The sequence below is a fragment of the Myxocyprinus asiaticus genome, chromosome 48 (assembly GCF_019703515.2).
Source record: "Myxocyprinus asiaticus isolate MX2 ecotype Aquarium Trade chromosome 48, UBuf_Myxa_2, whole genome shotgun sequence".
NCBI lineage: Eukaryota > Metazoa > Chordata > Actinopteri > Cypriniformes > Catostomidae > Myxocyprinus > Myxocyprinus asiaticus.
Window position 1 is genome coordinate 29,226,305 of NC_059391.1, and position 12,035 is coordinate 29,238,339.

At 42.8% G+C, this 12,035-nt stretch overlaps 2 protein-coding genes across 3 annotated transcripts in view; both read left to right on the plus strand.

The window, feature by feature from the left end:
* The window catches only part of LOC127437102 (integrin alpha-11-like), a 563,744-nt gene that overhangs the window by 441,197 nt on the left and 110,512 nt on the right, over positions 1-12,035 (plus strand). The window lies entirely within an intron of this gene.
* Positions 1-12,035, plus strand: part of LOC127437101 (zinc finger protein 609-like) — a 128,478-nt gene that overhangs the window by 113,057 nt on the left and 3,386 nt on the right. For both annotated transcript variants that reach the window (XM_051691771.1, XM_051691772.1), the window contains 5 exons: positions 2,208-2,295; positions 7,229-9,554; positions 9,773-10,178; positions 11,184-11,519; positions 11,726-11,804. In XM_051691771.1, the coding sequence (XP_051547731.1) occupies positions 2,208-2,295; positions 7,229-9,554; positions 9,773-10,178; positions 11,184-11,519; positions 11,726-11,799 (3,230 nt within the window). In that variant the 3' untranslated portion in view covers positions 11,800-11,804. The remainder of the gene's footprint in view (positions 1-2,207; positions 2,296-7,228; positions 9,555-9,772; positions 10,179-11,183; positions 11,520-11,725; positions 11,805-12,035) is intronic.

Genomic DNA, 12,035 nt, shown 5'->3' on the forward strand with positions numbered 1-12,035 from the left:
CATCAAGAATCTGCCGGTCTAAGCTTACGTTTACAGAACTAACAATCTACTGTGGAAATGAGCCATGCGGGAGAAGTGCAGGTGGAGCCACACCTGCAGTTATACAGCATAGAGAGCAAGACGCTGTGTGAGCGGTTGGCTTTGCTCTCTCTTAGCTTATAAAAATTGAAGAAGTCTGCTGTGGGTTGCAGTAAGGTCTCCAGTGGGAGGGTACAAATGTCGCTTCAAAGCTGACGTCCAGGGTTCAGGTTTCACTAAGAGTTTTGGCTGACACATTGAGGTCAATGGCAGGGTAGGCAAGTTACACACACATCCTTTGTACGTCCTAGTATTTTCCCTTTTGGCTGGCGGGCACACCTGTGTCATAATACTCTGTATTATTTCAGGAAAGTTGGTACACACCTGTTTCCCAGCCCATACCATACTTGATTGTTTGAGTAGTGTGTTTTAATGAGGCCGGGTTCCAATAATGGCTTCCTTTTTATGAGGTTCTGGAATTAAGCCTATGCGTACAAGCCATCTAAAATAACATTATACGTTTTGGTGAACGACATATGAATCGGCACGTTGGTTAACTTTGCTTTTCACCTTGTCCCGTCAGTGGTCCTGGGTCTAATTTAGTGGTAATGATTGCCATTCCAACTAGATCTGATGTCATGCTAATTGTTAGCTGATGTAGTGGTATTTCTTTCCATCTTGTACAAAAGGCCAGCTATCAACATTTCCCATTTGGAGACATGATTAGAGTATTCTTAATTTCCCCACTTGTGTCACTGAGATGGAATGAGCGTAGTTGCAGTGGCTGCACACCGTTGCCAGTTGTCAAGGAAACGCAGCGTGAAAGGCAGAACAAAACACATGGAGGGGTTTTATCTCCCTTTGCAGTCAACTGCGGTGTGAAATTTTTATTGCCTGGCACCTATAGATAAGCTGTTTTAAAAGCAGGCAATTGATGCCCCATTGCAAATAGCGCCTTGCAGCTTGAAATCAAACAGATATCTCTTGTGCTTTGTCAATCACAATGAGAGAAAGCAAGGGCTGCCCTCAAAAGCATCATAGATTGTTGTTGAGAGTTCGGGAAGGTCAGTTGCATGATTGTCATGCATGGGGTGGAATTGTTTGGTGTATGCCATATGAAGAGTAAAGACATTTCCTGGGACTCAGTTCTGAAAAAAATGATAGCTGCTGCCACCTGGTGTCAACAGAAGAGGCTGGGTAAGTGCAGGCTAATTTCCTGTCACTCTTTGGCACTGTGGTATCTCCATGTCTAGGGGTTTTGTTGTGCCAAGTGACAGATAGATGGTACACAAACTGCAGGAAGCTAAAACCGAGGTTGACATATCTGGGCACTGTGTACCCAGATGACTCCTTTATATACTTATAAACGAGTTCCTGCTTTTTGCAGCAATGTCAGATGGAGGACACAGGCTGACTGAGTTTCCCCCAACCCCCTTCTTTCCTTCTCTGTCCCTTACTTTCCACTGCATACTGATAGCTTTTTGTGCACCCCACTGTTCCAGTTGTTTTTATTCTAGAGGTGTTCAGTGCTAATGGAGAAATGGGCTCCAAGTCCAGATTTGGACATCTGTGCTATGGAATGTAATATCGGATCTTGAGTGCTTTTTGGCACAGGTACACTGGGCTTATTTATCTTTTTTGCCTTGCCATAAAACAATGAACCAACTGCTAATGCTTAAATGCTTAAACACATTTAAGAATACATTAAAAATGCAATTCACACAAAACTATTACTTGAATACATCTCTACTATGGTGAACATGTTTTAAATTATATTTCAATATTTTTTCTGGGGCTTAACATATAAAATTTCTCTGTAACTGTCTTGAGAAAAAAGATTAAAAGCTGAATTTCTCGAAAAAAGAAATGTTGGCTTGAGTAGTACAGAATATTATTTGACTGTTATTCCCTTAAAAAATATATGCAGTGAAACTATTTTGTTTTAAAAAACTTTTATCCATTAAGTCATTAAAATTATTGTAGAAAATGTAATAAATGTTGTTGTTTTTTTTCCAAAAATGTAACATGGACACAAGTATTACAGTATATGTGTCCAAACTTGATACATGTGTTTTAAACTAGATGTTTAAAAGATCATCTCGGACAACCTTTTATGTTAATGACCCATGTAATAAATACTGCTTCAGTTGCTGACATCTTATTTCCTGTCTTTGTTTCCTGTCCTGCAGGTATGCTGGTTGTAAATGTTACTTGGAGGAACAAAACCTATGTGGGCACCCTTTTAGACTGCACTCGACATGACTGGGCGCCCCCACGGTAAGACAATTGTCCTTTTTTTTTTTAGGATGCCCAATTCCCAATGCGCTCTAAGTCCTCATGGTGGCGTAGTGACTCGCCTCAATCCGGGTGGTGGAGGACGAATCTCAGTTGCCTCCGTGTCTGAGACCGTCAATCCGCGCATCTTATCACGTGGCTTGTTGAGCGCGTTACCGCGGAGACATAGTGCATGTGGAGGCTTCACGCTATTCTCCGCAGCATCCACGCACAACTCACCACGCGCCCCACTGAGAGCGAGAACCACATTATAGCGACCACGAGGAGGTTACCCCATGTGACTCTACCCTCCCTAGCAACCGGGCCAATTTGGTTGCTTAGGAGACCTGGCTGGAGTCACTCAGCACGTCCTGGATTCGAACTCGCGACTCCAGGGGTCAAGGTTAGCGTCAATACTCGCTGAGCTACCCAGGCCCCCGTAAGACAACAGTCCTAAAATATTCAGAACAGGGAACCCAAAGCTAGGTTTTACATTAAATTTACCCGTTCAAATGTTTGTATTGCTATAAAACCAATGCATTTTGGAATGTGGCACAGTTTAGCCAAACAAACAGATTAAATTGAAAATGCAAAGGAGTGTTTAGGAGCTCATTTTTTAAAAATAGAAGTAAGAGAAAACAGATCTGTTTGAATTTATACTGGCTGCTGCACTCCTGCCAAACCCCTCATCTCCTCTGGGCTTTTGTGTGCTGCCGTTGCAATAATGAAGGAAACATCGGATGGTAATGTCTCAAAACGCTCTCCCCTGCTGACATCCACCTTTTGAAATGCAACGTCATGGAGGAATTGATTTTTTCCCCCTTCTTTTCTTCTCCTCTTTCATTGATTGAAAGCAGCAGTAGTCTATTATGAACCAGTATCTCAGCCACGATTCTGCCTTGTCCTAGTGCCATGATCTCCCTGCCTGACCCCAAAATTTTGGCTATTATGGCATAAGGCTATGATGTATGTTAAGGTGAAAAAGAGACTCAAAAACATATATTTTTTTAACCTTTTAAATGCCTTTTATGGAACAGGTACTGCAAAACTTAGCTATGTTTTTACAGGCTATATCCTGCACAAGGTCAGATACCAGCACTGCATGTTACAAGTTATTTTCTGTACATAACGTTATGTACTTTTAAGGGACTTGGTCTCAGGAGGCAGCTTGTGATTTCTAATTGGACTGCTCCAGAAAAGGCTGTATTTCCACGGTGCACTTTATCTACTGGCTGCAAGAGGCTGCATGCAAACATTACTAACACAGCATTAGCCCCTTGGGAGGGCGCCAATAAAGACGATGCAGTGGAGTCATGTGGTAGCATTTCTTCCGAATGTTCTGAGCATTCCATTCAGAGTCACATAATATGAAGTCCTTGGAACAGGTTAAAGTAATAATGGTGAATGCAAATGTAATGCCGATTTTTTTTTTTTTTTTTTTTTTTTTTTTTTACTTTTTACCATCACCATTGCAAAAGCCTCTATCAGACTGTTTATCCCTGTTAAACAGATTAGTGTTGAGCAAAAGTACTTGAGTACTCAGAAGTAACACTAATCAATCATTAAAACATTAATTACGTGATTTTTACTCAAGTAGTTTTAATGCACATCTTTATCTTACACAGTTTTTCCCCATGTGAAATATTTCACAAGCTTTTAATGTTATACACACTTTTAAGTCCTGTCATTCTGCTGGTCCTTAGAAATCTCAACTCACTCTTTAAGTTGTGTGGATTGAGGGGCCCAGAGGCAGCTTCCGTAATGACTTTGTTTTACTATGGTTTTATGCCTGTGCTTTGATTGAACACCCTGAGTGCTTCTGCCTCTGAGCTAGGGCTGGGCGGTATATAGGCTTTTTAAGGTATATCGATATATCTTCAAACGAGATATAGGATGAGACAATACTGTTTATATTGATATAGTTTGATGTTGCGTTACATAACCCATTTCTTCCGTAAAGCCTTGCCGTGATTGCATCTCTCCTCTCTCACACACTCCGAGCAAAACCGCCCCCACTTTCCCTTAGCGTCTGTGCGCAAACCCGGCCCCACTCGCTCACAAGTTCTCCTGCAACATGGAGGGAGACACAGCACCGGTTCACACTGCCAAAGAAGACCTGGTTAGTAAAAATAAAAACAATGGTTCAATTATTTGGAGATGGCTTGGATTTAAAAGATCAGATGTTTGACTGACAGGCAGCTTGTGTGTGTGCGGCGTACTTTACATGTGCGTGTGTTCGGAGAATGCTTGCGCCTGAGCGGTCCAAAACATTTCAAAATTCTGCCAAAATGCCCGTCTTGGTGAGGTGTTCATGTAAACACGGAGAGTGATGTCTGAAGTGAATGTAAACATTGGGGGAAAAGCTGATTTGTATCAAAATATAGGACTTGTCAATTTAAATGTAACCTAATAGACCTGCCGCTGTCTAGTTTATCCTTAATATTAATCAAACAACAATAACAAGGAAAAGGGTGTCTGGGTAGCTCAGCCAGTAAAGACACTGACTATCACACCTGGAGTTAAAAGTTCGAATCCAGGGCGTGATGAGTGACTCCAGCCAGGTCTCCTAAGCAATCAAATTGGCCCAGTTGCTAGGGAGGGTAGAGTCACATGGGGTAACCTCCTCGTGGTCGCTATAATGTGGTTCTCGCTTTCGGTGGGGTGCGTGGTGATTTGTGCGTGGATGACGCAGAGAATAGCATGAAGCCTCCACACGCACTAGGTCTCCGTGGTAACGCGGCTCAACACTACGTCACTACTCCACCACGAGGACTTAGAGCGCATTGAGAATTGGACAATCCAAATTGGGGAGAAAATAAAAAATAAAATAAAAATAAGAAAAAGACAAAACCACTCACTGCTCTTGGCTGGATAACGTTACTTGTATAGCTCTAGTATAAAAGTATTAAAGTATTATTCATACAGGGAAGACCGGTAGTAGTTTGTCAAATTAATTCTGTATGTTTAATTGAATACTTAATACTGTTAATTGTTTTTAAAAGCTGTTAAAAAGTTTTCTTAATTTTATTTCTTTTGTTATTTTATTACTGACTGTTTACTACTCTTGAATAATAACTTGAGAACATTTCACTAAAAACTGCAGACATTTTGGTATTGTGATAAATGTATATATTGTGTATGGTAGGTCTAGCTGCAATAACATGATGGAAAAGTATATCTTAGTCCATAGAATTGTGAGCACCCCTGCTGTAAATGATGGTGATGGATGCTTTCTTTATTTGACTACCGTGCGTACATGTAACATAAAATAACCTTCCCTACCCAGTGCAGTTTACATTTCTGTCCCAGAGAATCTAGTTGATTGCATAGGTATAATACTATTAGGTTGGCCATGTTGTAATTTTAGAAAACATATAACAGAAGCTCATTACTTGAGGATGTAACCAATGCATGTCCTTTTTTTCTCTCTGGACAAGTAACTTTTTTTACTCGGAAAATTGAATGACCAATTCACTTGTCTGAAGGACAAGCACATCACAATGCTCAATGTCGAGCCCTGAATGTCATCTGTACAGAATGCCATAAACAGGTTGCATCCAAAAGTGAAAGCACTTCAATTCTCTTCCACCATTTACAACAGCGCCATAAACTGCAGTATGTGTTGAACTTCGTGCTGCTGCTGCAAACCCGGCCGCGAAGCCTTCGCAGCCCGAAAAGTCTTCTGCCCCGAAACAAAGCGCATTGCAAGCTTCATTTACCATCTCACATGTGACTTTGACTTACAACTGAACATTTAGTCCACTTCATAGTAAATACAGAGAGATATATCGCCTAAAAATACCGAGATATGATTTTTGGTCCATATCGCCCAGCCCTACTCTAAGCCTGTGCTTTATCTGTTGGATGTTATCACACTACATCTAATCAGCAGCCAGGTCATCCTCACTTAATCCTGCAGCAGAGTGCCACTGTGTGTCATTCATCAGAACAAGCTTTGCTGTCGAGGTCATGGTTAATGGGAGGATAAAAACGCACAGCAAGTGGCTGGCTCTCCTGGGCCCACTGGTGAGGCACTTATGGCATCCAATTGGCAATGCATGATTCAGGAGAAGCAATCTATCATCCAAGAGAATTTCTGGAGCACTGTTAGCACTCTTTGTGGTATACAGATAATTTAGAGTTTTTTTTTGGGGGGGGGGGGGTGAAAGTCAAGTAATTTTTATTTGTATAGCGCTTTTCACATCACACATCATTTCAAAGCAGCTTTACAGAAGATCATGCATTAACCAAAAATGAAACTGTAATATCTATAAAGTGTCAGAGTCATCATTGTATAGTTTGATGAAATATGATTGTAAATTGTGTATAAAAATAAATAATTAAATAATAATTGTATTTAGAACCCCAGGGAGTAAGCTGAAGGTGACTGTGGCAAGGAACACAAAACTCAATAAGATTAATGGAGTTAATGGGTTAATGGAGAAAAATAACCTTGGGAGAAACCAGACTCACTGTGGGGGCAAGTTCACCTCTGACTAAACAACATGAATATAATGCCAATATTAGTTACTTATGTGCAGTGCAAGTCATGGTTTAAAATTGGTAAACTAAGTAAGTGTTAAGGGCCAGTGTTTAAACAAAGATTTTGTATGAACTGTAAGATTAATGACTAATGTCTTTGAAGTTCATCCTGGATTAACTGCAGCAGTTCACATAGATGCATTGTCCTTTGTTAGTTGGCTGTTCTTTTGTTGGCAATTAATTGTTTGTCTATGTATTCCATTTTAAGTGTATAGTCCATCATTAGACCAAGGTGATGCAGAGCTCAGTGAGGTGCATCGTAGTTCAGGCATTTATTTATGAGTCATGCTGATTGATGATTCAGAATGTAATCTATCTTTGGAACAGTTCTTTTTTTTTATTCAGAATCTAAACACATTAGGAATTAATTTTCCCTATTTGCTGTTTTCTCCAGGTTTTGTGAGTCACCCACAAGTGACTTGGAGATGAGGAACAGTCGTGGGCGGGGTAAGAGAATGAGGCCCAATAGCAACACGCCAGTCAATGAGAACAGCAACTCTTCTGATAATAAAGGCAGCAACAACAGCAAGACACGAGCTGCGTCCAACAGTAAGGGTCGACGGGGTAGTCAGAATTCCTCTGAACGTCGCACCCCACCAAACAGTAATACTGAGGATGTAAAGGCTAGCCCATCATCTGCTAACAAACGCAAGAACAAACCTGCCTCAGACATGGAGCCCAATTCCAGTTCAGAGGACACAAAGGGTAGCAAACGTATGCGGACCAGTTTGAACAGTGGAATACCTCACCCTATTCTTCCCCTCTCCAACATCAAAGCAGACCCATTTCCCCCTTCTTTGGACCGCAACTGCCCCTCACCAGTGCTCATTGACTGTCCACATCCCAACTGCAACAAGAAGTACAAGCACATTAACGGCTTGAAATATCACCAGGCTCGTGCTCACAATGACGATGACATCAAGCTAGACATAGATGGCGATAGTGAATATGGTGAGGACTCCACTTTGCACCCAGAGCCAGGCAGTTGCAATGGTGCATCCATTTCCCAGAAGGGCTGTGCGTCTCCAGCACGGTCGATCACCCCCAAAGGCAGAGGATTTGATGCGCAGAGCTCATCACCCTCGTCAGGCAGATTCAGCTCCAAGCAGCCTGGCAAGAAGAAACTAGATGCTGAGCATGATTCTGGTGTGCCTATGGATGGCTGTGAAGATGGCCCCTGTCTTACAGATGAGACGAGCAATGATGGCATTGATGATAAAAAAGGCTTGGATAAAGCCAAGAAGTCTGGCAGTGGTACTAAGGCAGACAAGCTTGCTCAGAAGGGAACTAAGTCAGCAAGGCCCCTTGTTCCCTCCTTACCACCACAACAGTTGTATGGCTTACCAACAGCTGGATTTCCTGCCCCCAATTCTGGATCCTCCTCTAGTATGGGCTCTGTGGTCCAGTCCATTAGCAAAAGCCCCCAACTAAAAACTATTCAACCCAAACCAGCAGTAATGGGAGACCCGACAGTGAACCCAGCCTTGAGCGGCTCTAAGGACAAGAAGAAGAAAGAAAAGAAAAAGAAAGAGGGTGGTAAGGAAGGAGACAGTCCAAAAGCCCCTGGAAAAGGAGGGAAACCTGAAGAAGGTAAGAGCCCATATTCTGAGAGCTCAGACCAAGGTAGCAAGAGTGAGGGGCTGTTAAATGGTTCCACAGACCCTCATCAGAGTCGGCTAGCCAGCATGAAAGCAGAGGCAGACAAAATCTACAGCTTTTCTGACAATTCTCCCAGTCCATCCATTGGTGTAGCCAGTCGGATAGAAAGTGGTGGAATGGCACAACCTCTCACTCCACTTCATGTGGTAACCCAAAATGGGGCAGACAACTCTTCTGTGAAGACCAACAGCCCAGCATACTCTGACATCTCTGATGCTGGGGAGGATGGTGAGGGCAAAGTGGAGGGTGTGAAGGTCAAGTCTGAGGATCAGGCTGTTCGTGAAGGTGCCAAGAAATCCTTGTTCCCACCCCAACCACCAAATAAAGACTCCTCTTATTTCCCAGGTTATGAAGCCTACTACTCGCCCAATTATGGAAACCCAAACCCCAGTCCAGGAGTCTCAAACACTGCCACATCGTTGCAAGATGGTGCAGTAAAAGTGAAGAAAGAGGAAGAACCAGGGAACGACAAGAGCAAATTGGAACAACCTGAAGATCGAAAGCCAGACATAGGTTCATCCTCTCAGCAGCAACAGCAGCCTTCAGTCATTCAGCAACGTTCTAGCATGTTCATGCAGCCCCTTTATTACAATCAGTATGCCTATGTATCTCCCTATGGCTATTCCCCAGATCAGGCCTACCATAACCACCTGATGAGCACAAACCCTGCTTACAGACAACAGTGTGAGGACCGGCAGCGACAAGCAGCCGAACAGCATCGTGTTGTTGAGAAGAAGTCAGAGGCTGCTCAGAAGGACAGGGAAGCCACTATGAAGTCTGAAGAATGGAAGCAGAAAGCTTCAGTTCCCCCTACCTTGTCTAAGGCTCCAAGCCTCTCAGACTTGGGCAAGCCCTCCCCACAAGGCAAGCCCAAAGATCCCACAGATCCAGGCAAGTCAGTCATTATCCCTAAAGGGGAAGATGGCAAGGGGCAGACCCAGCAGGGTGAGGGTTTAAAAATGAAGCTAAGTGAAGCAGGACATCATGGAAAGGATGAGCAGAAACTAGGCCTAGATTCTGGAAGGTCGGCTATGGAGCAGGCCATGTACATGTATAGACAGGTATGGAAATTAAGATGCTTCAGGCACTGCTTGAACTTTCTTTCCTTTTGCAAATCCAGTTGTAGAGGCTAATATTTTTAATTACAATTTTAACCTTTATGGCTCTATTGAGAAATGTAAACTCACATAAGAGACATTTTTATTATATAGATATAAAATCACTCACATTTTAGTTTTTTTGCCATAATGGGCATTTCAAATTCCACTCTCCTTTCCAGGAGCCGGACTCTCGACTGTGGCCCTATGTGTACCCCAGCAAGTACCCCGATGCTCAGAAACAGATAGATGATGAGAGGTGGAAGGAGGAGAGAGAACGTGATCGTGAGCGAGAACGGGACAGAGATCGGGACAGAGACCGCGAAAGAGACAGGAAGGGCAAAGATGAAAGGCCACGTCCTAAAGACATTCCCTCTAAAGAGGAAAGCAGGGAAGGGGCAGAGCCACGAACCTCATCGGCCTCAGAGGAGCATAGAGGAGTCAGCAAAGACCCACGAGCACATATGCAGTTCTCCTCACCTCTGCCGCAGCACCAGTCATATATGTCCTACATGCATGGATACCCCTATAGCCAGGGCTATGACCCCAGTCATCCGGGATACAGGGTGATGATGCAGAATTACCCTCGTAAGTACATTGTGTGGGTACTAATGCCAAAGTATACTTTAGGATTCCGTGTCTTGCTACGTCTCGCTTATAGTGCGTGTGATAGAGATTTTCTCATCCGCATAGTATGCGCATACTGTCAGCGTGCAGCCCTGTTTTGCCAGACACATGGACGGTCCGTGTCTGATGTGCTTAAAGCATGTGAGCAGCGTGGATCGAGTAGTCACCCCGCTCAAAAATTGGCTCGTGCAATCGCTCATTTAGTTGCCTGTTGAATATGTTGATTATCATTTGATTCACTCAGTAAGAATAAATAGCCTATGTTTGATATGAGATTCATTGTGCTTCCTCTATAGTTGTAGCCTCTGATAGATGTTCAACTTGCGTAGTATTTAGTCAACCCTCTTTAACAAAGTGTGATACAAATAATTTGTATAAAAAATTTGAGACTCGCATTTCATAACACATTTTCTGGATAATGTAAATAACATTATGTGAACAGATTGTCTATATATTTAATTTCAAGAGTGTAATCTAGGTTTACTGACTCGCTAATGTCACCAGGTCTGTTGTATTTTGCCTTGTATTCCAGTCAGTTTCTTCTAATAACTCAAGAGCAGCCGGAGTGGGGCTGAGCGCAATCTTGTGAGATGTGCTCCTCGCTCTGGTGAAATTCTGATTGCTCCACTCCAGCTCCACTCACATGCTCTGAAGCACATTTCCTGCATATGCGCCTGGAGTTGACTGTACTAAAAGAGCAACACAAAGCAGTCATAGTGCACATGCTTCAAATGCATCAGTACTGGTTCGTGGTTAAAAAAGTATACTTTGAATGGCTTGGAGCTTGACCATGCAAGAGTGGCACACAGAAAAAAAGAAGAATACTTCAGACTTCAGAGTGCATTGTTTAACCCTTTTGAGGAATTGCACACAATTTTAAATAAAAAATATATTTAATTTACTGATTGCCAAAACGCTGATATATAAAATGTTCACAATCAACACCAATGTCATCTCTTCTCTTAGCGTCGTACCTGTCGCCAGGATACTCTTTTTCCCCGTATGGCAGTAAAATGCCCCCTGGTGATGAGGGCGAGAAGGCTCGTGCCAGTCCTACAGTGAGTGGCAAGTCTGCATCTGAGTCCAAAGCCTTGGACATCCTGCATCAGCATGCTAGCCATTACAAGAGCAAATCGCCCACGGTGGGTGAAAGGACACCCCATGAAAGAGATCGAAGTGGGAGTGAGAGGGAGAGAGATAACGAACGTCCAAGATCTTCGCCCTCTCACCGAATCATGCCCTCTCACCATCACCTGGGTTACCCACTACTCCCAGGACAGTATGACTTGTCCTATGCTACAGGTGAGTTAAGCAATGAAATATCATTACTAATAGGGATCTTCTGTGTTGTAATCTGGGAATTAGTCATGCTTCTTTTACATGTTTAGTTTGGGTTTTTTTGAGTGAAGATGCTAAGGGTGCAAAGTTTCACCTTGAAACAGACTCTTTTGCAAGTAGTCTGTTTTGGGTTCGCTGATACATAATTAAGGTGTTTCTCCATCTCACAGGTATCTCCTCTTCAGCTATTGTTGCCAGTCAACAAGCCTCTGCCCCCTCACTGTACCCCCCAGCACGGAGGTGAGAATGGTAAGTTTGTTCATCTTAAAAACAAAAAAGCTATTCACATTTCATCTTAGACATTGTGTTATGGTCTTGACTGATTTTCTCAGAGTTTTGTAATGAAGGTCCCGTGTTATGTTGTGTAGTGCTGCAGTCTTTGCTGTCCTCTAGTGGTCAAAAGCTCTTTTTCATGTATAATGCAAAGTAGACAGAATACTTACATGCTGTCCATCATTAAAATTAGTATTTTCAGAAACC